This window comes from Podarcis pityusensis, assembly GCF_964106645.2.
Source record: "Podarcis pityusensis genome assembly, chromosome: 2".
Lineage (NCBI taxonomy): Eukaryota > Metazoa > Chordata > Lepidosauria > Squamata > Lacertidae > Podarcis > Podarcis pityusensis.
The window spans coordinates 120,208,602-120,229,592 of record NC_138029.1 but is presented as its reverse complement, the minus strand read 5'-3'; the positions used below and the strand labels follow the sequence as shown (position 1 = coordinate 120,229,592).

Below are 20,991 nucleotides of genomic sequence, written 5' to 3'. Positions count from 1 at the left end.
GGAAGAATTGGATTTCTAAACGTTTAATTTGGTATCGTAACGGGGAGGTTCAATACAGGAAGTCCGCCTTCCCCTTTTGTAAATAGACTGAGGCAATGAGGTTGCAAGCTGGAGTCCTGGAAAGCCTTTTGTAAAAGACTAAATTTCCATCGGCAAAGAACATTAGCCCCCCCCCTTGGAGGCAGGAGGAGGGGGGGGAATTGCGGACTGAGTATGCCTGTGGGAGAGAGCGAAGAGAGCTAAAATACCGCTGCTCTGACCCTGGAAACGGGCTGCTAGCAGGACTGACGTCTTTTGGAATGTTCATTGACAGCTAGCTAAATAAGAGAAATACATTGTTTCTACTGTCTCCGGCTGCTTTAAAAAGGAGTAAAAGTAACTGAAAATTGAAACTAACTTTGGATTGTTTGAATTGTATTTAAAAGAGGACACTATTGACTATTACAAATAGAAACTGTTTCCCCCAGTGGAAGCCTTTGAAACTGGTTGCTTTACAAGAGCTGGGCTAGGGGAATTTCCAGCTGCAAGATAAAAAACCGTGAGACTCTGGTACTGACCTTGAATCTTTTAAGTGCTATGGCAAATGGAAGGGGAAAAACAGACCAGTCAACTGCTGACAAAACATTAAACAGGAATCTACTTTGATAAGGCAAACTGCGGAGGAAGCCAGGGAAAAAGCCGTTGCTGCTGAATGTAAAGTAACACAACTGGAGAGAAAGAGAGTCCCAGCCCTACAAAGGCAATTTGATGATCATAAGTTGACGCTTGCTATGGTTGAACTTAAAGAAAAACAGACGAATCTGAGGATTAGAGTTCACCTTTGGTGGACATGCCCAAGGATTAAGACACTCTGGGAGATTATTTATAACGAAATGAAAAAGGTATTTAAATATACCCTTTTGAAGAAACCAGAGGCCTTTCTCCTGGGCATGGTCGGCCAATTGGTGTTAAAGAAGGATAGAACTTTTTTTACGTATGCAACAATAGCAGCAAGAATACTCATCGTGAAGTATTGGAAGACACAAGATTTACCCACCCGGGAAGAATGGAGGATGAAGTTGATGGACTATATGGAACTGGCGGAAATGATTGGCAGAAATCCGAGACCAGGGAGAAGAGTCGGTGGAAGAAGACTGGAAAAAGTTTAAAGACTATTTATAGAAATACTGTAAAATTAATGACTGCTAGAAGAATGTTGGAATGAAGTTATATGGCTTTAGTAGAAATGTTATAAGGAATTAAGTATAAATAGATTAATGGAATATTAAAGGAAAAAATATGGTTAGAATGTGTTAAGATAATTATAGGATAGAAAACAGAGGAAGATGGAAAGGAATTGCTGAAACAATTAATAGAAGTGGAATACAAAAAGGGAGGTGTGAGGAGGTCGTTGAAATAAGTGAATGAAAGATAAGATATTGAAATTGTTTGACGTGTTTTAAAATTGTTTTTGTTTTGTTTTGTCAGTTTAATGTGTGAGTGTTGTGTAGTGTTTGTGTATTGTAATGTATTGTATTTTTTATTGTTCTTTTCTTTTTGTGTAGTGTTTAAATTGTTGAAAAAGTAATAAATATTATATTTTAAAAAAAAGACAGTACTGAGCTAAGTGGCCAAAGTTACTATTCTTTTGTGTACATGAAGGAACATGAAGGAAAAGATTCATTTGGGAGCTATTTTCCTAAAACAGTAAGATGGAGAGTGTCTAGTGTACATATGGGACACACAATGTATCCTTTGAAGGCTGAGCTGAACAGGATACTTCTTATGCTTGTAATTCTCTGTATTTCCGGTTTCTCAAGATACCTTATTTCAAACAATCTACTTTCCTAAATAGGCAAAGGGAAAGAGGCAGACAGTAAATGAAGCAGAAGATGCCCGTGCCACGAAGAAGTTTGCAAGGAGCCCAGTTGGACCACAGCCAGGATGATGATGTTTGATACTTGCAAGGAGCCAGACCTGTGCATTGTCTATGGGGAACCCATCAGGCAAAAGCCCATCATCCACAAGAGAACGGGGGGTCAGCAGGAAGCCCACCCAGTTGATGAGGAGGATGAACCCCTTTTTCATGGAGGAAGTTCCAGAGCCTCCTGGAAAATCACAGTACAGACAATTCCTGGTGCTGCTAAGGAGCAGGATGTGTGCATTGTGGGTGAGGAGAACATCTGGCACTACCCCAACACCTGCGAGAGAAATATGTGTTTGCAGAAAATGAGCTCAGGGGAGGGTCCAGTTTACAGCAAAGGAGACTCCAGTGTCCCAAGTAAAACTCCAGCCCAGACCGTTGTTGATGCCACAGCCAGGATGATGATGCTTGATACTTCTAGGAAGCCAGACCTGTGCATTGTCTATGGGGAACCCATCAGGCCAAAGGCCATCGTCCATAAGAGAACTGAGGGTCAGTAGGAAGCCCACCCAGTCGAGGTGGAAGAGGAGGTACCCCTTCTTCATGGAGGAAGTTGCAGATCCTCCTGGGAAATCATGTTGGAGACAGTTCCTGGTGCTGCTGAGGAGCAGGATGTGTGCATTGTAGGTGAGGAAAACATCTGGCACAACACCAACATCTATGAGAGAAAAGCGTGTTTGCAGGAAACGCTCTCAGTGGAGGGTACCGTTCACAGCAAACTAGACTCCAGTGTCCCCAGTGAACCTCCAGCCCAGACTGTTGGTGATGCTGCTAAAGGACAAGACATCTGCATTGTGTATGACCAAGGTGTCCTACAAAAGCACACAGTCCATATCAGAATTGGGTATCCTGAGGAAACACACCCAGGGGAGGATGTAGTTAAACCTATTGCTGGTGGAAGAGATTGGAAAGGCCCCAGTGAATCCACCTTCCAGCCCGCTGTTGATGCCACCAAGGAACAAGACTCCTCCTATGAGGAAATGGTTAGTCAGAAGCCCATTTTTCAAGGAAGAGCTCCCAGTGAAGCCACAGCTCAGAGAGGTATGGATACTGGTAAGTAATGGGGCTCTCGGGTAATTCATATTGGTGAAGGAGGTCCCAGGCAGAATTGCTTCTTAGCTCCAGGTCTTAATGACAAGCACACAAGGCTATTTTGGAGGTCATCCAGTGCTACACCAACTTACAATAGACCCACTAAAAGTAATGGACATAGAAACCACTCTATGTAGGTTCTGTTTGCTGGGGAAACTGTACTGCTCTTGAGTTGTGTGGGTGTGGGTGTATGCATGCGCCTTGTGGAGAAATTTTTCAATTTCGCTTTGTACTTTTTGTTGTTTTGTTTGTTGTTCACAACTACTTTCCCTATGTTCGTAGTCTGCTACTTTTGCTTTATTGTCTGCTCTTGAGCATTAGAAAAGTTTCAATGCATCAAGAATTAGAAATCTTGATCTAACCTTGTGATGGACAAACAATAGAGCTCTGCTTCCTAAAGCCAATGTTTAGCCAATGTTCCACCTGCAGACTGAGAAAATATTTGCTCTCGAGAGTAGAATCTCTACAGGTAGGAACTTGCTGGTGAACCTGAGGCAACGGCAAAACCAGACTCAGGATATTGAGCAGAGTGGAAAGAAAGGTCACCCATGATGGCAACTTACTGCCCGCTTAGACAGCAATGGCCCAAAAGTGTATCAAAAAGACAAAACATATTACACTGAATGTCTCAGTTTCCATCTCTCTCTCTGACATCCATGTTTTCCTTCTCTCTTATCCAGCAGGTGTTGTGCAATGGAGACAGAACAGAAGGAAATCTTTGAAAACAGCACAGGATGAGATGGTGGAGCAGAACCTCCTGAGTCACGATGGACCAAGGAGGGAAAAGAGAAGCCACAGAAAACGGAAGACTGAAAAATCCATCGTTCCTCAAAGTAGCTTCTTCACTGAGCAAGGAGAACAACCAGAAAACAGAGGTGCTTTGAGAACATCCACAAAGGAGAAAACAATTCAAAGGGCAGAATCTGGAGAAATAAGCAGTGGGAGCAGAAACAATGGAAACAGCCCCACATGCCCTACAGAGGTGAAGCGATTTACGTGTTTGGAGTGTGGAAGGAGCTTCAGGAATCAGAAGCAGTTTGCTGCCCATCAGAAGATTCACACAGGACAGAAATCATATAAATGTGCAGACTGTGGAAAGAGCTTCTGCAAGAAATGGAACCTTAAAGTACATAAAAGAATCCACACAGGGGAGAAGCCTTTCAAATGTTCAAAGTGTGAGAAAAGCTTCACTGACAGCTCAAACCTTACAGTACATAAAAGAACTCACACAGGGGAGAAGCCTTACAAATGTTTGGAGTGCGATAAAAGCTTCATAATCAGCTCACACCTTACTAAACATAAAAGAGCTCACAAAAGGGAGAAGCCTTACAAATGTTTGGTGTGCGATAAAAGCTTCACTGACAGCTCAAACCTTACAGTACATAAAAGAACCCACACAGGGGAGAAGCCCTATATTTTTTTTTTTAATATATATTTATTCAAGTTTTTCAATACATAAACATATTTAAACAAATAACATTGATTATTTGACATCTTTTCATCGTTACTTTGGACTCCCCCACGCCTCCCGCACACACTTACATCGTTAAAGAATTATTTCCAAACAAATTATCATTTTGTTCATAATCTTGGATTTGATCATTAGCGTATAGTTTAAACTTAAGTCTAATTTAGTGGTAGACAATTACTTCTACTCTGACATCCCAATCAACATTCAGCCAAATTACAATACTTTTGCAGATAAGTCTTGAATTTCTTCCAGTCTTCTTCCATCCTCTCTTCTCCCAAGTCTCGAATTCTGCCGGTCATCTCAGCTAATTGCATATAGTCCATCAGCTGCATCTGCCATTCTTCCAGCGTAGGTAGATTTTGAGTTTTCCAGTTCTTAGCAATCAGTATCCTTGCTGCCGTTGTTGCATACATGAAAAATGTTCTGTCCTTCTTTAACACACTCTGGCCGACAATGCCCAAGAGGAAGGCCTCTGGTTTCTTAGTAAAGGTGTACCTAAACACCTTTTTTAACTCATTATATATCATCTCCCAAAAGGCCTTCACTCTCGGGCAAGTCCACCAGAGGTGAAAAAAAGTTCCTTCATTTTCCTTACATTTCCAACATTTATTGTCAGACGAATGGTATATTTTGGCCAATTTGACTGGGGTCATGTACCATCTATATATCATTTTCATTACATTTTCCTTCAAAGCATTACATGCAGTGAAGTTCAGCCCAGAGGTCCATAACCTTTCCCAATCTTCAAACATAATATTATGCCCAATATCCTGTGCCCATTTTATCATTGCCGATTTGACCATTTCGTCTTGTGTGTTCCATTTCAGCAACAAATTATACATCTTTGAAAGTACTTTAGTCTTAGGTTCTAACAGTTCAGTTTCCAACTTTGACTTCTCCACCTGGAAACCTAACTTTTTGTCATTTTTAAAAACTTCTTTAATCTGAGCATAGTGTAATCAGTCTCGCACTTTATCTTTCATTTTCTCTAAACTCTGCAATTTCCAATTGTTACCATCTCTTTCTAATATCTCCCAATATTTTGGCCAATTGGCCTCCATATTGGCTCTTTTTCGGGCCTTAGCCTCTAGGGGTGACAGCCACCTCGGAGTTTTATTCTCCAATAAGTCTTTGTATCTTATCCATACATTAAATACTGCTTTCCTGACAATATGGTTCTTAAAGGCCTTGTTTGTCTTAACCTTGTCATACCATAAATATGCATGCCATCCAAATGCATTATTAAAACCTTCTAAATCTAATACATCCGTATCTTCAAGAAGTAGCCAATCTTTTAGCCAGCAGAAAGCTGCCGCTTCGTAATACAGCTTTAAGTCTGGCAGGGCAAAGCCCCCTCTTTCTTTCGCATCCGTTAATATCTTGAACTTAATTCTGGGCTTTTTGCCCTGCCAGACAAATTTGGAAATGTCTTTCTGCCACTTCCGGAAACACTCTGTCTTGTCTACAATCTGTAGTGTCTGAAACAAAAATAACATTTTTGGCAATACATTCATCTTGATGGCAGCTATTCGGCCTAACAAAGAAAGTTTTAATCTTGACCAACTATCCAAGTCTCTCTTAATTTCTAACCAGCATTTTTCATAGTTATCTTTAAATAAACTCAGATTTTTTGCTGTTATGTTTACCCCTAGGTATTTCACTTTCTTGACCACCGTTAACTCTGTCTCCCTCTGAAACCGTTCCGACTCAGTATCTGTCAAATTTTTCCCCAATACCTTGGTTTTTTGTTTATTCAATTTAAATCCCGCCACTCGACCAAAGTTTTGAATCAATTGTAATACTCTTTTCGTACTAGATTCCGGCTCCTGTAATGTCAGAACTAGGTCATCTGCAAACGCTTTAAGTTTATATTGTTTCGCTCCGACCTGGATCCCTTCCACCAGCCGATCCCCTCTAATCATGTTCAGGAGCACTTCCAGAACCGAGATAAATAGTAGTGGGGAAATCGGGCAGCCTTGTCGTGTACCTTTTTCAATTTTGAACTCTTCTGTGACCACATTGTTAACTATCAGTTTAGCCTTTTGTTCTGAGTATATTGCCTCAATCCCATTCTCAAACCCCCGTCCCACTCCCATTTCTTTTAGGTTCCCCTTCATGAATTTCCAGGATATGTTGTCAAAGGCCTTCTCCGCGTCTATAAAGATTAAAACTGCTTTAGTGTTTATGTTTGTTTGCAAAAGTTCCAGTATATCTATAATGTTCCTTGTATTAGCAAACATATGTCTACCTGGGAGAAAGCCTGCCTGGTCTTTATGAATTACTTCATTTAGAACTTTCTTGAATCTACGTGCCAAGACATCTGCAAATATTTTGTAATCCACATTTAAAAGGGAGATGGGACGGTAGTTCTTTAGTTGTGTCTTTTCAGTTTCCGATTTTGGTATCAATGCGATAAAAGCTTCTTTCCATGATTCCGGCGCCCTCTTCCCCTCCATAATTTCATTGCTGACCTCCAACAATGGTTGTATCAGGTAGTCTTTCAATGTCTTATAGTAGTTGGAGGTCAGCCCATCTGGCCCTGGCGATTTGCCCTGTTTCATGTTCTGGATGGCCTGCTCAATCTCTTGTCGTGTTATTTTACCGTTCAGAATTGTTTTGTTTTCTTCTGACAGCTTTGCTAATCCATTTTTCTCCAAGAATTGTTTAATCTCAATTTCATCTTGTGGCCCTTGAGTATATAACTTTTTGAAATATTTCTGAAAACACTTTCTGATCTCTCCAGGGTTCTGGATGCTTCTTCCTTCGATCTCTAGGTTTGTTACCGTATTTAGTTTTTGTCTCTTCTTCAACTGCCAAGCTAGCAGTTTTCCACATTTGTTAGCCGATTCAAAAGTTTTTTGCTTCATTATTTTAATCTTCCATTCTATTTCCTGGTTTATCAATTTAGAGTATTGTGCTTGGTAAAGTTTAATTTCTCGTAGAATCGGCTGGGACTTTGGGTTAGATCTTAACTTCTTCTCTAGCTCTTTAATTCTTTCCAAAATTTTGTCCTTCCTTTCATTCTGTGATCTTTTCTTTATGGTATTCTGTTGTATCAGGAACCCTCTCATCACGGCCTTGCTTGCGTCCCATATAGTTCTTTTTTCCACCCTGGTGTTCATATTAACCTCAAAATAGTCCTTTAGAGTTTTTGGGGCCTTCTTTACAATCTCTTGATCTCTAAACAGGCCGTCATTCATCTTCCATCTGAAGGAGCCGGTTGGGATCAGTGTCATGCAGGGGAGAAGCCCTATAAATGTTTTGTGTGTGGAAAACATTTCGCACAGATCTCGAACCTTAAAGTACATGAAAGAACTCACACAGGAGAGAAACTATACAAGTGTGAACAATGTGGAAAGAGCTTCACCCGTAAATCAGACCTCAAGAGGCATCAAGAGCACCACACAAGGGAGACGCCCAACCAGGGTTCAAATCTCAGTGAGCGTTTAGATGATGAATCGAGACCTCATGAAGGTGAGAATGCACAACGGATGGAAACCATGTAACTTCCTGAACTATCCTAAGAAGGTCGCATCCACACAATATATTTAAAGCTTTCCCCTAAAGAATACTGGTAACTTAATGGTGTTCGTAAAGGTGTCTGGAATTTAGACCTATGAGGTTGAAACTACTGTTTCCAGAATTCCTTTGAGAAAGCCATATAATAGCTACAAAGGAGCTTTAAATGTTTAGTGCAGATGTGACCTCAGTCTCGGCGTCCATCTCTTGGGCATCGCAGGAGCCACCCAGAGGCCACATCCCCCCTGAATTTCTCAATACACACACATAATCCATGCTTTGGGTGGGTTCTTGAGTCTTTTAAGTGGCTAAAATACATTGCCTCAGGTTTTGGGTCCATTCTTTCTGTAGATTCCATGTGAAAGTTGTGTATATATATATATATATATATATATATATATATATATATACATATATATATTAAAGTTGCTTTATTGTAATCAGTTAGGCTATGAAAATTGCTCTTGGGAGAATCTAAAGAAAACTCAGTTCTTTCCTTGGCCAGAGCAAAGTCAACCAGCACCTTTCTCTCTTGACATTGGGAATTTCTCTTGGCACCCCAATAAATGTGAGGGCTCTTCTGTTCATCCGGCTGAATTAACCATGTTGGGGATAATTTAGGCTCTTGAAACCAAAGAGAAGGATTGACCCAAGGAAGGAAGGGAAGTTTGAAAAGCTTCAGAGGCTTCCCCGTTGGAAATGTAAAATTGGCACAGTATCTGCTTCTACTTTTTAGATTTGTTTTGAGACTACCGATCCTGAATAATAAAGTTGTGTAAATATTATGCTTTGTGCTGTTCTGTTTTCACTGGCTCCTCAGAACAAAAATGGATGCAGCTTTCCAGGTTAGATTGCAGTTTCCAGCAGACTCAGCACACATTCACACCATAATAATTAATAAAAATAATTTTAATAATAATTTATTATTTATATCCCGCCCATATGGCTGGGTTTCCCATGCAGTGGAAGCAATGTGATACTGCTTTAAACAGTCATGGCTTCCCCCAAGGAATTCTGGGAGCTAAAGGTTAAAGGTGCTGAGATGGGTTAGGGGAGACCTGCTATTCTCCTCACAATGTCACAGCTTCCAGCATTACTGGGGGAGAGGAACTGATGGTTAAACCACTTTGCCTTGATGCTCAAAGAACCCTGAAAGATTGGTGACTTGCAGTAGCCAAGCTGGAGTTTATTCAGCAAGACTTGGTCCTCTGTATATATGAAAACTTTATCAACCATAAATCATTGGCCGCACCTGTAACTGAAATTGTGACAGACAGAATGTGAAAGCTTCCCCATAGTTCTATTTCCCTTTGAGAAATAGCTTGACCTGTTGAAATTCTGCCTGCTACACAGCTGTTAAAGGCACAAGAATCAGAATAAGTACACTCAAAGGAAGGGAGAAGCAGCTTTTGAGGCCTCGGGGGATTCCTATTGCCTGGTATCTAAACCACTCACAAATCACTCACAGCTCTGCATTCACTCATTGGCTGAAAGGCTGGTGCCTAAAAATAAGGAAGGAAGGCACCAGGAGAACCAACCTGGGAAGAGCGTTGCAGGAGTGAGGAGGCACCTCAGGAAATTCCTGTTCTCAGGTTGCCAGGCTCCCGGCCTCTCGTGTCGGAGGCACACGGAGGAGGAGGAGTCTTTTTTAAAGAAAGCTACAAAAGTTGATGTTACTATGTTGACAATATGTGAAACCAAGCCACAATTTAAAAACAAAAGGAGAAAGCTATAAATCAAGTGCAAGAAGGGAAAAGAGGGCATTTATGTCTTATATCTGAAGGAGTGTCTCCACCCCCATCGTTCTGCCCGGACACTGAGGTCCAGCACCAAGGGCCTTCTGGCGGTTCCCTCATTGCGAGAAGTCAAGTTACAGGGAACCAGGCAGAGGGCCTTCTCGGTAGTGGCGCCCTCCCTGTGAAATGCCCTCCCACCAGATGTCAAAGAGAAGAACAACTACCAGACTTTTAGAAGACACCTGAAGGCAGCCCTGTTTAGGGAAGCTTTTAATGTTTGATGTTTTATAGTATTTTAATATTTTTTGGGAAGCGGCCCAGAGTGGGCGAGGTATAAATTATTATTATTATTATTATTATTATTATTATTATTATTATTATTATCATTATCATCATCATCATTATTATTATTTCTCTCTCTCTCTCCTGTTTAATTTCTCTTTTCAGATCACGCTTCTGCCCTGCCACACTATATTTTTCTGTGAACTCCAGTTCCCAGCAGCCATTGCACTTCCCACATAAACGATCAACACCTGGATCCATTTAGCTGAGCAAACACCCAAGTGGGACAGTGAAGGGGCTTGAGATGAAGAAGGAAAGTCTGTGAATTCACCACTGCCTGTCTGAAGGGTGAGCTGGAGCCTACCAAGAACTCAAAATAAGACATGCTGAGATTGGGTAGAAATTTCTGAACTGGGGGTCCCTGTTTTCCCCCTCTTTCATCTCCTTTGTGGCATTTGAAATGCAGACTTGATATCACAAGGGGCTGCTGCTCTGGGCCGCAAGTGTAGACCTTCCTTATCCCTAAGGGGACCTGGGTGAGTCAAAGGATGACAGCCCTTTGGAAGAATAAGAAAGAGAAAACATAGGATTTCTCATTGTGCAGGAGGAGGAATGTGGGTGGCAAGGAAGGGTGCAAAAGAGAGATTTCTTCCCCTGGGAGGTTGAGATGGGGTGGGCAGCCTCTTGCCTTTTGTGTTTTTATTAGTTTTTCAATTAGATACTCCACATACACATACACATATTGTATTACATTTTACATTTATACTTGCTCTTCAAAGCTGACTTGCCTCCTCCTTTCTTCTGGTTTTTTATATCACATATAATTTTATCACATTATTTTCTTCCATTTTATATATTGTTATCATTTTCCATATTTGAGCATAGTGTATCCATAAACAAATAAGTCCTCAGGTTTATACAATTCTTGTTGTCAATCTGTATTCATTTACCACTACTGTTAGTTACCGTATTTTTCGCTCTATAAGACGCACCAGACCACAAGACGCACCTAGTTTTTGGAGGAGGAAAACAAGAAAAAAAATATTCTGAATCTCAGAAGCCAGAACAGCAAGAGGGATCGCTGCACAGTGAAAGCAGCAATCCCTCTTGCTTTTCTGGCTTCTGGGATAGCTGCGCAGCCTGCATTCGCTCCATAAGACGCACACACATTTCCCCTTACTTTTTAGGAGGGAAAAAGTGAGTCTTATAGAGCAAAAAATACGGTATATTAGTTTCCTTATACATTTTGCTTCTTAATATTTTCATTATCCATCACTTTTCTTAATCTTTCCCATTATGAGGTTTGTTTCCAATTCTACTAGTTTTACTATTTCATCTTTTCTTTCCTTTATACAACATACATTTTTCCAATTCTTTTTGAAATGTTTCCTCACCCTGTTGTCGAATTTTCCCTGTTAGTTTGGCTATTTCTGCACATTCCATTACCTTCTGTCTGCATTCTTCTACTGTTGGTAATTGCTTCTGTTTCCAAAACTACGCTAACAGGAACCTCGCCGCTTTTGTTGCACATAAAAACAGTTTCTGGTGGTTCTTAACCAGATCTTCTCCTAACATTCGTAACAAGAATGCCTCTGGCTTTTTCAAAAACATATATCTAAATATCTTCTTTAGCTCATTGTATATATTTTCCCAGTCCGTTTTTATCTTATCACATGACCACCACAAGTGAAAGAAATCACCTTCTTTCACCCCACATTTCCAGCAATTCTTGTTTCCTGTTTTGTACATCCTTAACAGTTTAGTTGGAGTGAGGTACCATCTGTACATCATTTTTAACAGATTTTCTTTTAACAAAGTACATGCTGTGAATTTTAGCCCAGTGTTCCATAGTTTTATCCACTTCTCATATTCAATGCTACGGCCAACGTCCATTGTCCATTTAATCATGACCCTCTTGATTTCTTCGTCTTTTGTGCACCATTCTAATAAAAACTCACAGACCTTTGACAATATTTTTGTGTTGTTTTGTAATACTGCAGTTTCTAATATTGATTTGGTTTGTTCGAAACCTCTTGCTTTTTTATCTTTTGAGAAAATGTCATTCATTTGGCGATACTCCATCCAACTTGATAATTTATCTTTTAGTTCCTCGTAAGGCCTGATCTTTATTACATTATTTCCTTCTATAAATATGTCTCTCTACGTTAGCCATTCTCCTTTCATATTTAATTTTTTCACTGAGAAGGCTTCTTGGGGTGACAGCCACCATGGTGTTTTCCTTTCAAACCACTCTTTATATCTCTTCCAAACTTCATACAATGATCTTTTTATAATATGATCTAGAAAGTCTCGGTGTACTCCATCCTTGTCATACCAACGTATAATGGTAGGGGGTTGCTCGTGCGTAAGTTGCCGCCTCTCCTGGCTATGTTGCCTTGTTAAACCTTTCTGTCTGGACAGCCCTTCAATTCGCGGCTGCCTCAGTCGCTAGCAGAATCCGTCAGTGGGCGTTTCTTAAACCTTTTCCAACATAAAAGTTGTTTGACACCCAGTCTCCTCCTACTTTCTCTGCGCGGAAGTCTTCTGCGCAGGGAGGGCGTGGGTAAGGGAGGACCAGTGCTCTCCCCGCTGGTGTCTGGTGAAGAGTCTGGGAGCCCTCTCACCGATTCCCCCATCTGCCCCTCCTTATTCCTGGTGTTGCACTGAATTGCTTCCCCATCTGCTGAGCTGCCTCTCTCCCTGCTGGGCCCTTCTCCAGCATCATTAGAGAGCCTTCCCTCCACCTCTAGCTCCGATGTCAGTTCCCTGACACAACGATACGCGTGCCACCCGTATCTATTTCCAAACCCCTCTAGATCTAATATGTCTGTGTTCTTCAAACTAAGCCATTCTTTTAACCATGTTATAGAAGCGGCTTCATAATATATTTTAAGATCCCGTAACGAGAAGCCTCCTCTTTCCTTTTTATCCATCAGAAGTTTAAACTTTATTCTAGGTTTCTTCCCTTGCCATACAAACCTAGAAATCATTTTTTGCCACTCATTGAATTGACCTAATCCGGCAACAATAGGCACAGTTTGGAATAAAAAAAAGCATCTTAGGTAAGACACTCATCTTGACAGCTGCTATCCTTCCCCCGAAGGACACTTTCAATCTGTCCCATATTTCCAAATTTGTCTTTCTTTCTTTCCATGTTGTTTTATAATTGTCCTTGAATAGGTTTGTGTTTTTGGGGGAGAGCCAGACCCCCAAATATTTTATTTTCTTTACCACTGTTATTTCCGTTTTACTTTGCAGCTAATCTGTTTGTTCCACGTTCATGTTTTTGACCATCATTTTTGTTTTACCCTTATTAATTTTCAATCCTGTCAACATTCCAAATTCTTCAATTACTTTTAATGCTTCCGCTGTCAAAGTTAAAGGTTCCTGTACTGTCAAGACTATATGGTCGGCGAAGGCTTTAACCTTATATTCTTTTCCGCCACACTTTATCCCTGTAATTCTTTCTGTCTCTCTTATATTTAAATTTTTCACTAAGGGGGAGCTTGTTTAAGGCAGACCTGCAGCCCAGAGTCCACAATGGAAATGAAAAGAGGGACAGGATGTGTATTAGGGCTTCTGCAGGTGGAGGTTGCTACATTTCCTGGAGCAAAGAGCAAGAGAGTCTTAGGAGGAAGGAAGGCAGCTCAGTGGTAGAGTGCCTCCCTTACATTGCAAAAGGCGGCACGTTCAATCCCCAGTATCTCCATGTAGGGCTTGGGAGAGGCTTCCTGTATGAAACCCTGGAGAGCAGCTTCCAGTCAGTGTAGACAGTACTGAGCTAAGTGGCCAAAGTTACTATTCTCTTGTGTACGTGACGAACTTGAAGGAAAAGATTCATTTGGGAGCTATTTTCCTAAAACAGTAAGATGGAGAGTGTCTAGTGTACATATGGGACACACAATGTATCCTTTGAAGGCTGAGCTGAACAGGATACTTCTTATGCTTGTAATTCTCTGTATTTCCTGTTTCTCAAGATACCTTGTTTCAAACAATCTACTTTCCTAAATAGGCAAAGGGAAAGAGGCAGACAGTAAGTGAAGCAGAAGACGCACGTGCCTAAGAAGAAGTTTGCAAGGAGCCCAGTTGGACCACAGCCAGGATGATGATGTTTGATACTTGCAAGGAGCCAGACCTGTGCATTGTCTATGGGGAACCCATCAGGCAAAAGCCCATCATCCACAAGAGAACGGGGGGTCAGCAGGAAGCCCACCCAGTTGATGAGGAGGATGAACCCCCTTTTCATGGAGGAAGTTCCAGAGCCTCCTGGAAAATCACAGTACAGACAATTCCTGGTGCTGCTAAGGAGCAGGATGTGTGCATTGTGGGTGAGGAGAACATCTGGCACTACCCCAACACCTGCGAGAGAAATATGTGTTTGCAGAAAATGAGCTCAGGGGAGGGTCCAGTTTACAGCAAAGGAGACTCCAGTGTCCCAAGTAAAACTCCAGCCCAGGGTGTTGTTGATGCCACAGCCAGGATGATGATGCTTGATACTTCTAGGAAGCCAGACCTGTGCATTGTCTATGGGGAACCCATCAGGCCAAAGTCCATCGTCCATAAGAGAACGGAGGGTCAGCAGGAAGCCTACCCAGTTGAAGAGGAGGATGTACACCTTCTTTGTGGAGGAAGTTGCAGATCCCCCTGGGAAATCATGTTGGAGACAGTTCCTGGTGCTGCTGAGGAGCAGGATGTGTGCATTGTAGGTGAGGAAAACATCTGGCACAACACCAACAACTGCGTAAGAAAGGAGTGGTTGCAGGACACCTACTCAGTGGAGAGTCCCATTCACAGCAAACTAGACTCCAGTGTCCCCAGTGAACCTCCAGCCCAGACTGTTGGTGATGCTGCTAAAGGACAAGACATCTGCATTGTGTATGACCAAGGTGTCCTACAAAAGCACACAGTCCATATCAGAATTGGGTATCCTGAGGAAACACACCCAGGGGAGGATGTAGTTAAAACTATTGCTGGTGGAAGAGATTGGAAAGGCCCCAATGAATCCACCTTCCAGCCTGCTGTTGATGCCACCAAGGAACAAGACTCCTGCATTGTGCATGAGGAAATGGTTAGACAGAAGCCCATTTTTCAAGGAACAGCCCCCAGTGAAGCCACAGCTCAGAGAGATATGGATGCTGGTAAGTAATGGGGCTCCCGGGTAATGCATATTGGGGAGGGAGGTCCCAGGTAGAATTGCTTCTTAGCTCCAGGTCTTAATGACAAGCACACAAGGTTATTTTTGCGGTAATCCCATGCTACACCAACTTACAATAGACGCACTAAAAGTAATGGACCGACATACAACCCACTCTATGTAGGTTCTGTTTGCTGGGTAAATTGGACTGCTCTTGAGTTGTATATATTTATTTATAAGCCTTGTGCATAAATTTTTCAATTTCGCTTTGTACTTTTTGTTGTTCTGTTTGTTGTTCACAACTACTTTCCCTATGTTCATAGTCTGCTACTTTTGCTGTACTGTCTGCTCTTGAGCATTAGAAAAGTTTCAATGCATCAAGAATTAGAAATCTTGATCTAACCTTGTGATGGACAAACAATAGAGCTATGCTTCCTAAAGCCAATGTAAGCTTCCACCTGCAGACTGAGAAAATATTGCTCTCGAGAGTAAAATCTCTACAGGTAGAAACTTGCTGGTAAATCTGATGCAATGGCAAAACCAGACTCAGGATATTGAGCGGAGTGGAAAGAAAGGTCACCCATGATGGCAACTCATTGCCCGCTTAGACAACAATGGCCCAAAAGTGTATCAAAAAGACAAAACATATTACATTGAATGTCTCAGTTTCCATCTCTCTCTCTGACATCCATGTTTTCCTTCTTTCTTATCCAGCAGGTGTTGTGCAGTGGAGACAGAACAAAAGGAAAACTTTGAAAAAAGCACAGGATGAGATGGTGGAGCAGAACCTCCTGAGTCACGATGGACCAAGGAGGCAAAAGAGAAGCCACAGAAAACGGAAGACAGACAAATCCATCGTTCCTCAAAGTGGCTTCTTCACTGAGGAAGGAGAACAACCAGAAAACAGAGATGCTGTGAGAACATCCACAAAGGAGAAAACAATTCAAAGGGCAGAGTCTGGAGAAATAAGCAGTGGGAGCAGAAACAATGGAAACAGCCCCACATGCCCTACAGAGGTGAAGCGATTTACTTGTTTGGAGTGTGGAAGGAGCTTCAGGTATCAGAAGCAGTTTGCTGCCCATCAGAAGATTCACACAGGACAGAAATCACATAAATGTGCAGACTGTGGAAAGAGCTTCTGCAGGAAATGGAACCTTAAAGTACATAAAAGAACCCACACAGGGGAGAAGCCTTTTAAATGTTCAAAGTGTGAGAAAAGCTTCACTGACAGCTCAAACCTTACAGTACATAAGAGAACTCACACAGGGGAGAAGCCTTTCAAATGTTCAAAGTGTGAGAAAAGCTTCACTGTGAGCTCAAACCTTGCTAACCATACAAGAACTCACACAGGAGAGAAGCCTTACAAGTGTTTGGAGTGCGATAAATGTTTCGCACACAGCTCACACCTTACAGTACATAAAAGAACTCACACAGGAGAGAAACCCTACAAATGCCCTGTGTGTAGAAAAAGCTTCAGTGAGAGCGGAGGTCTTTCCAGACATACAAGGTCTTGCCATACAGGGGAGAAACTGTACAAGTGTGAACAATGTGGAAAGAGCTTCACCCATAAATCAGACCTCAAGAGGCATCAAGAGCACCACACAAGGGAGACGCCCAACCAGGGTTCAAATCTCAGTGAGAGTTTAGATGATGAATTGAGACCTCATGAAGGTGAGAATGCACAACGGATGGAAACCATGTAACTTCTTCAACTATGCTAAGAAGGTCGCATCCACACAATACTTTTAAAGCTTCCTCCCAGGGAATCCTGGGAACTTCATTTCTTAAGGGAGCGGGCAATTGTAAGTCCATAGACTTACAGTACAAACTACTTTTCCCATCATTCTTTGGATGAAGCCATGGCAACAGTTATAAATGTATGGTGTGAATGTGACCTCAGTCTTGGCACCCATCTTTTTGGCATCACAGGAGCCACCCAGAGGCTAGATTCCCCAAACCTTCAAATACACACACATAATCCATGCTTTGAGAGGGTTCTTGGGTCTTTTTAGTGACGAGAACTCATTGCCTCAGGTTTTGTTGTCCATTTGTGCTGTGGATTTCTTGTGACATTTTTTTTTTTTAAAAATAGCTTAATCCACACGAAAGAGAAGCATTTTAAATGCTCAAAATGTGAGCAGGGCTTCCAGTTCAACACGCACCTCAACGCTCACCAGAGAACCCATGAAGTAGGGAAAACATACAAATGCCCCAAATGCGACAAGGACTTTACCTCTCCTTTTGATCTCATTAAACATAACAGGATGCACATTGAAGAAGGACCTCACAAATGCTCAGAATGCGGAGAGAGCTTCAGGTGCAGCACCTCCCTTATGGCACATCAGAGAATTCATAGAGGAGAGGAGCCAGATTTTGGCCTGAGCCATGCTTCTGAACCAAGTCTTGTTGAACATAATGTAACCCGCCCTGAAAAGAAATGTTTCGTATGTTCCATTTGTTCCAAAACATTTGGGTTGCAGCGGAAGCCTTGGGTTACATCAACTGAAGCATAAATAGGAGACATCGCAGAGTTTCTCAGGCTGAAGCAAGACCTTTTAAAAAATATCCAATTAATCAGCACAAGACAATTCCCACGAAATAACCCACAAGTGTGGGGAAAGCTTTTATGATAGCGCACTCATTTCACGTCAGTTTAATTGGCACAAGACAGCAATGGAGAGGCAGAGAAATGTTGCAAATGCTTCTGTTTCTCCATTCTTCTACTTCAGTGTATTTTTCCTGTCATGGTACTTCTTTTTAAATGCATGTTTTATTTGGGACTTGCTTCCATAAGTATTTTAATGTGTTTGCTCTATTCATCAATAAATTTTGTATGTTTTTTATTCCTTTTGCTTCTCTTTTTATTACTCTTGCCTCCTGTCAAGGTTGTAGTTTTAAATATGCTACTGCAGTGGGGTTTTTGGTATGGCTTTTCTCATTGCACATGGCTGCACAACCTCTGGGACAGTCTGTATTCCCCAAGCCATGGCTGCCCAACAGTGACGCATTCCTGGCATCGCTATGTATGGCGCATGCGAGTGGCGCCACGCATGTGCTGTACGCAGCGGTTTGCCGCCACTGGTGCTCAAACACCGTATGAATGGAGGCAGGATCCTCCGCTTGCAGCTGTAACGATGGCGAAGGGATCCCACTGCCATCCGTATGGCGCTTGAGCGGCGCCTGTGGCAAACCGCTATGTACGGCACATGCGTGGCATTGCGCACATGCCCTGTACGTAGAGACCCCGTGTATGTCCTGTATGTAGTGATGCTGCACATGTGCCGTACATAGCGGTTTGCCCCCAGCACCACTTGACCACCGTAAGGACACCGGCGGGATCCTCTGCACACGGCTGCAGCGGTGCGATGTACCACCACAGCCAAAGGCGGCAGGGTGAGCACCCTGCGGAGTGCCTTCTGGTCGCCCCCCTCAGACATGGCACCTGGGTGGCACGCGCCCACCCCACCCCCTCCTCCGCCACTGTACCTGTCTAACCATAAACTAGCAGCTAGTGAGCAGGAAGAAAGCGTTTAGTTAATTCATAGGTAGCTCATGGGAGGTAGCTCAAAATCATCAGCACAGAAATGAAACTAAGAGACTGGACGCTGAAGCCCTAGCAGTGCTCACTGTTGGCGCATGATGCATGTCATGCGCCTTGGACACACCTACCACACGCTCCGCCTGTTCGCATGCAGCAGCAGCATGGCACAAGTAAATAAATGCAGCGGGACCACACCCTATGTTCCTCGTTGCAGAACTGGCAAGGACCCCAAATGCGCGCACTCTCCCACAGAGAGATGCCAAACGACAGCCTACGGAAAGTTCCCTGTGAGAGACGTACAGCTAAAGGGGAAGCACAGGCATAAGAGCCTGCTGGATCAGGTCAAAGGCCATCTAGTCCAGCATCCTCTTTACACAGAGGCCACCCTGATGTCCTCGGGGAAACCTTCAAGCAGAACCTCAGCCCAAGAGGATTCTGGTACAGTCAAACATTGGTTGACACACGCAATCCGTTCTGGAAGCCCATTCAGCTTCTGAAACGTTCAACAACCAAGGGGCAACTTCTGAGTGGTTGCAAGAGCTTCTTGCACACAAGCAGAAATCACACCGGACGTTGGGGTTCTGAAAAATGTTAAAAAACCAGAACTCTTCTGGGTTTTCGGCATTCGGCAGCCGAAACATACAATAATGGAGGCGCTCAGGAACTGAGGTTGGACTGTATTTGAAAGCATTACTGCCTCCAACCATGGGGCAGGGCATAGTAGCCATCAATAGTTTCATCTGTCATAAATGGGTGCAATCCTCTTGGAAAGCCATTGCATGACTGAGCACATGATCCTACCAGTTACTCTAGGCTTCCTATTTGGAGAGGATCCCTAAGGGTTGTTCTCCTGCTTCATCCAGCCACTCTGCAAGTACAATGTGAAAATGCTCATCATCTATTTCCCACCCAAACTACACATTATGTTTTTGGTTTCTTTGCTGCATAAACAAACAATTAAGCTAACATTATCAGGGTCAAAATCTTTGTTTAAGAAAACCACAAAAGTTGATGTTATTATATTGACCGTATGCAACACCAGGCCACAATTTAAACAAAAACAAAAAACAAGAAAGCTATAACTCAAAGTGCAGGAGGGGAAAAGAGGGCATTTCTGTCTTTCTCTATGCTGTTTAATTTCTCTTTTCAGATCACGCTTCCTCCCTGCGGCAATTGGCTTTGCTGTGAACTCCCAGTTCCCAGCAACCTTTGCACTTCCCACATAAACAATTAACACCTAGCCCCATTTCTCTGAGCAAACACCCAAGTGGGAGAGTGAAGGGGCTTGAGATGAAGAAGGAAATTTTGTTAATTCACCACTGCCTGTCTGAAGGGGTGAGCTGGCCAGTTAAAAACCACTATCTACATGTCCAATGAGATCGCTGAATGCTGCATCATCCTAAGATGGAGGACAATAGCCCAGGCAACAACAAATTCAAAACAAAACAAAACAAGAAAGCAATAAATCAAAGTGCAGCGGGAAACGAGGATATCTATCTATCTATCATCTATCTATCTATTTACTATCTATCTATCTATCTATTTACTATCCATCTGTCCATTGCTCCATCTATCTCTGCTGTCTGAGTTCTCTTTTCAGGTCATGCTTCCTCACTCCAACAGTTTGTTTTTCTGTGAACTCCAATTCCCAGCAACCTTTGCACTTCCCACATAAACGATTAACACCTGGCCTCATTTAGCTGAGCAAACACCCAAGTGTTTCTCTTTCTTCTCCTTTGTGGCATTTGAAATGCAGACTTGACCTCACAAGGGGCTTCTGCTCTGGGCCGCGAGTGTAGACCTTCCTTAGCCCTAAAGGGACCTAGGTGAGTCAAAGGATGACAGCCCTTTGGAAGAATGAGAAAGTGAAAACATGGGATTTCTCATTGTGCAGGAGGAGGAATGTGGGTAGCAAGGAAGGGTGCAGGAGAGAGATTTCTTCCCCTGGGAGGTTGAGATGGGGTGGGGTCCGGAAGGCAGCCTCTTGCCTTTTGTGTTTTTATTAGTTTTTCAATTAGATATTCCACATACACATACACATATTGTATTTCATTTTACATTTATACTTGCTCTTCAAAGCTGACTTGCCTCCTTCTTTCTTCTGGTTTTTTCCTTATACATTTTGCTTCTTATTATTTTCATGAGCCATCACTTTTCTTAATCTTTCCCGTTATGAGGTTTGTTTCCAATTCTACTAGTTTTACTATTTCATCTTTTCTTTTTTTCTTTCCTATATACAACATAAATTTTTCCCATTCTTTTTGAAATGTTTCCTCACCCTGTTGTCTAATTTTCCCTGTTAGTTTGGCTATT

At 42.4% G+C, this 20,991-nt stretch overlaps 2 protein-coding genes across 2 annotated transcripts; both read left to right on the top strand.

Moving 5' to 3' along the window:
• Window positions 1-1,647: 1,647 nt before the first annotated feature.
• On the top strand, window positions 1,648-4,454 carry LOC308471817 (uncharacterized protein; the record flags this gene model as incomplete). Its single annotated transcript, XM_080996102.1, has 2 exons — window positions 1,648-2,956; window positions 3,676-4,454. The coding sequence occupies exons 1-2, from the start codon at window positions 2,479-2,481 to the stop codon at window positions 4,452-4,454; spliced, it is 1,257 nt and encodes a 418-aa protein (XP_080852228.1). The 5' UTR covers window positions 1,648-2,478.
• A 9,651-nt stretch (window positions 4,455-14,105) lies between these two features.
• On the top strand, window positions 14,106-19,866 carry LOC308471814 (uncharacterized protein; the record flags this gene model as incomplete). Its single annotated transcript, XM_080996100.1, has 3 exons — window positions 14,106-15,141; window positions 15,852-16,808; window positions 19,829-19,866. 3 exons carry the CDS (start codon window positions 14,106-14,108, stop codon window positions 19,864-19,866), a joined length of 2,031 nt encoding a protein of 676 aa, XP_080852226.1.
• Between the last annotated feature and the right edge of the window lie 1,125 nt (window positions 19,867-20,991).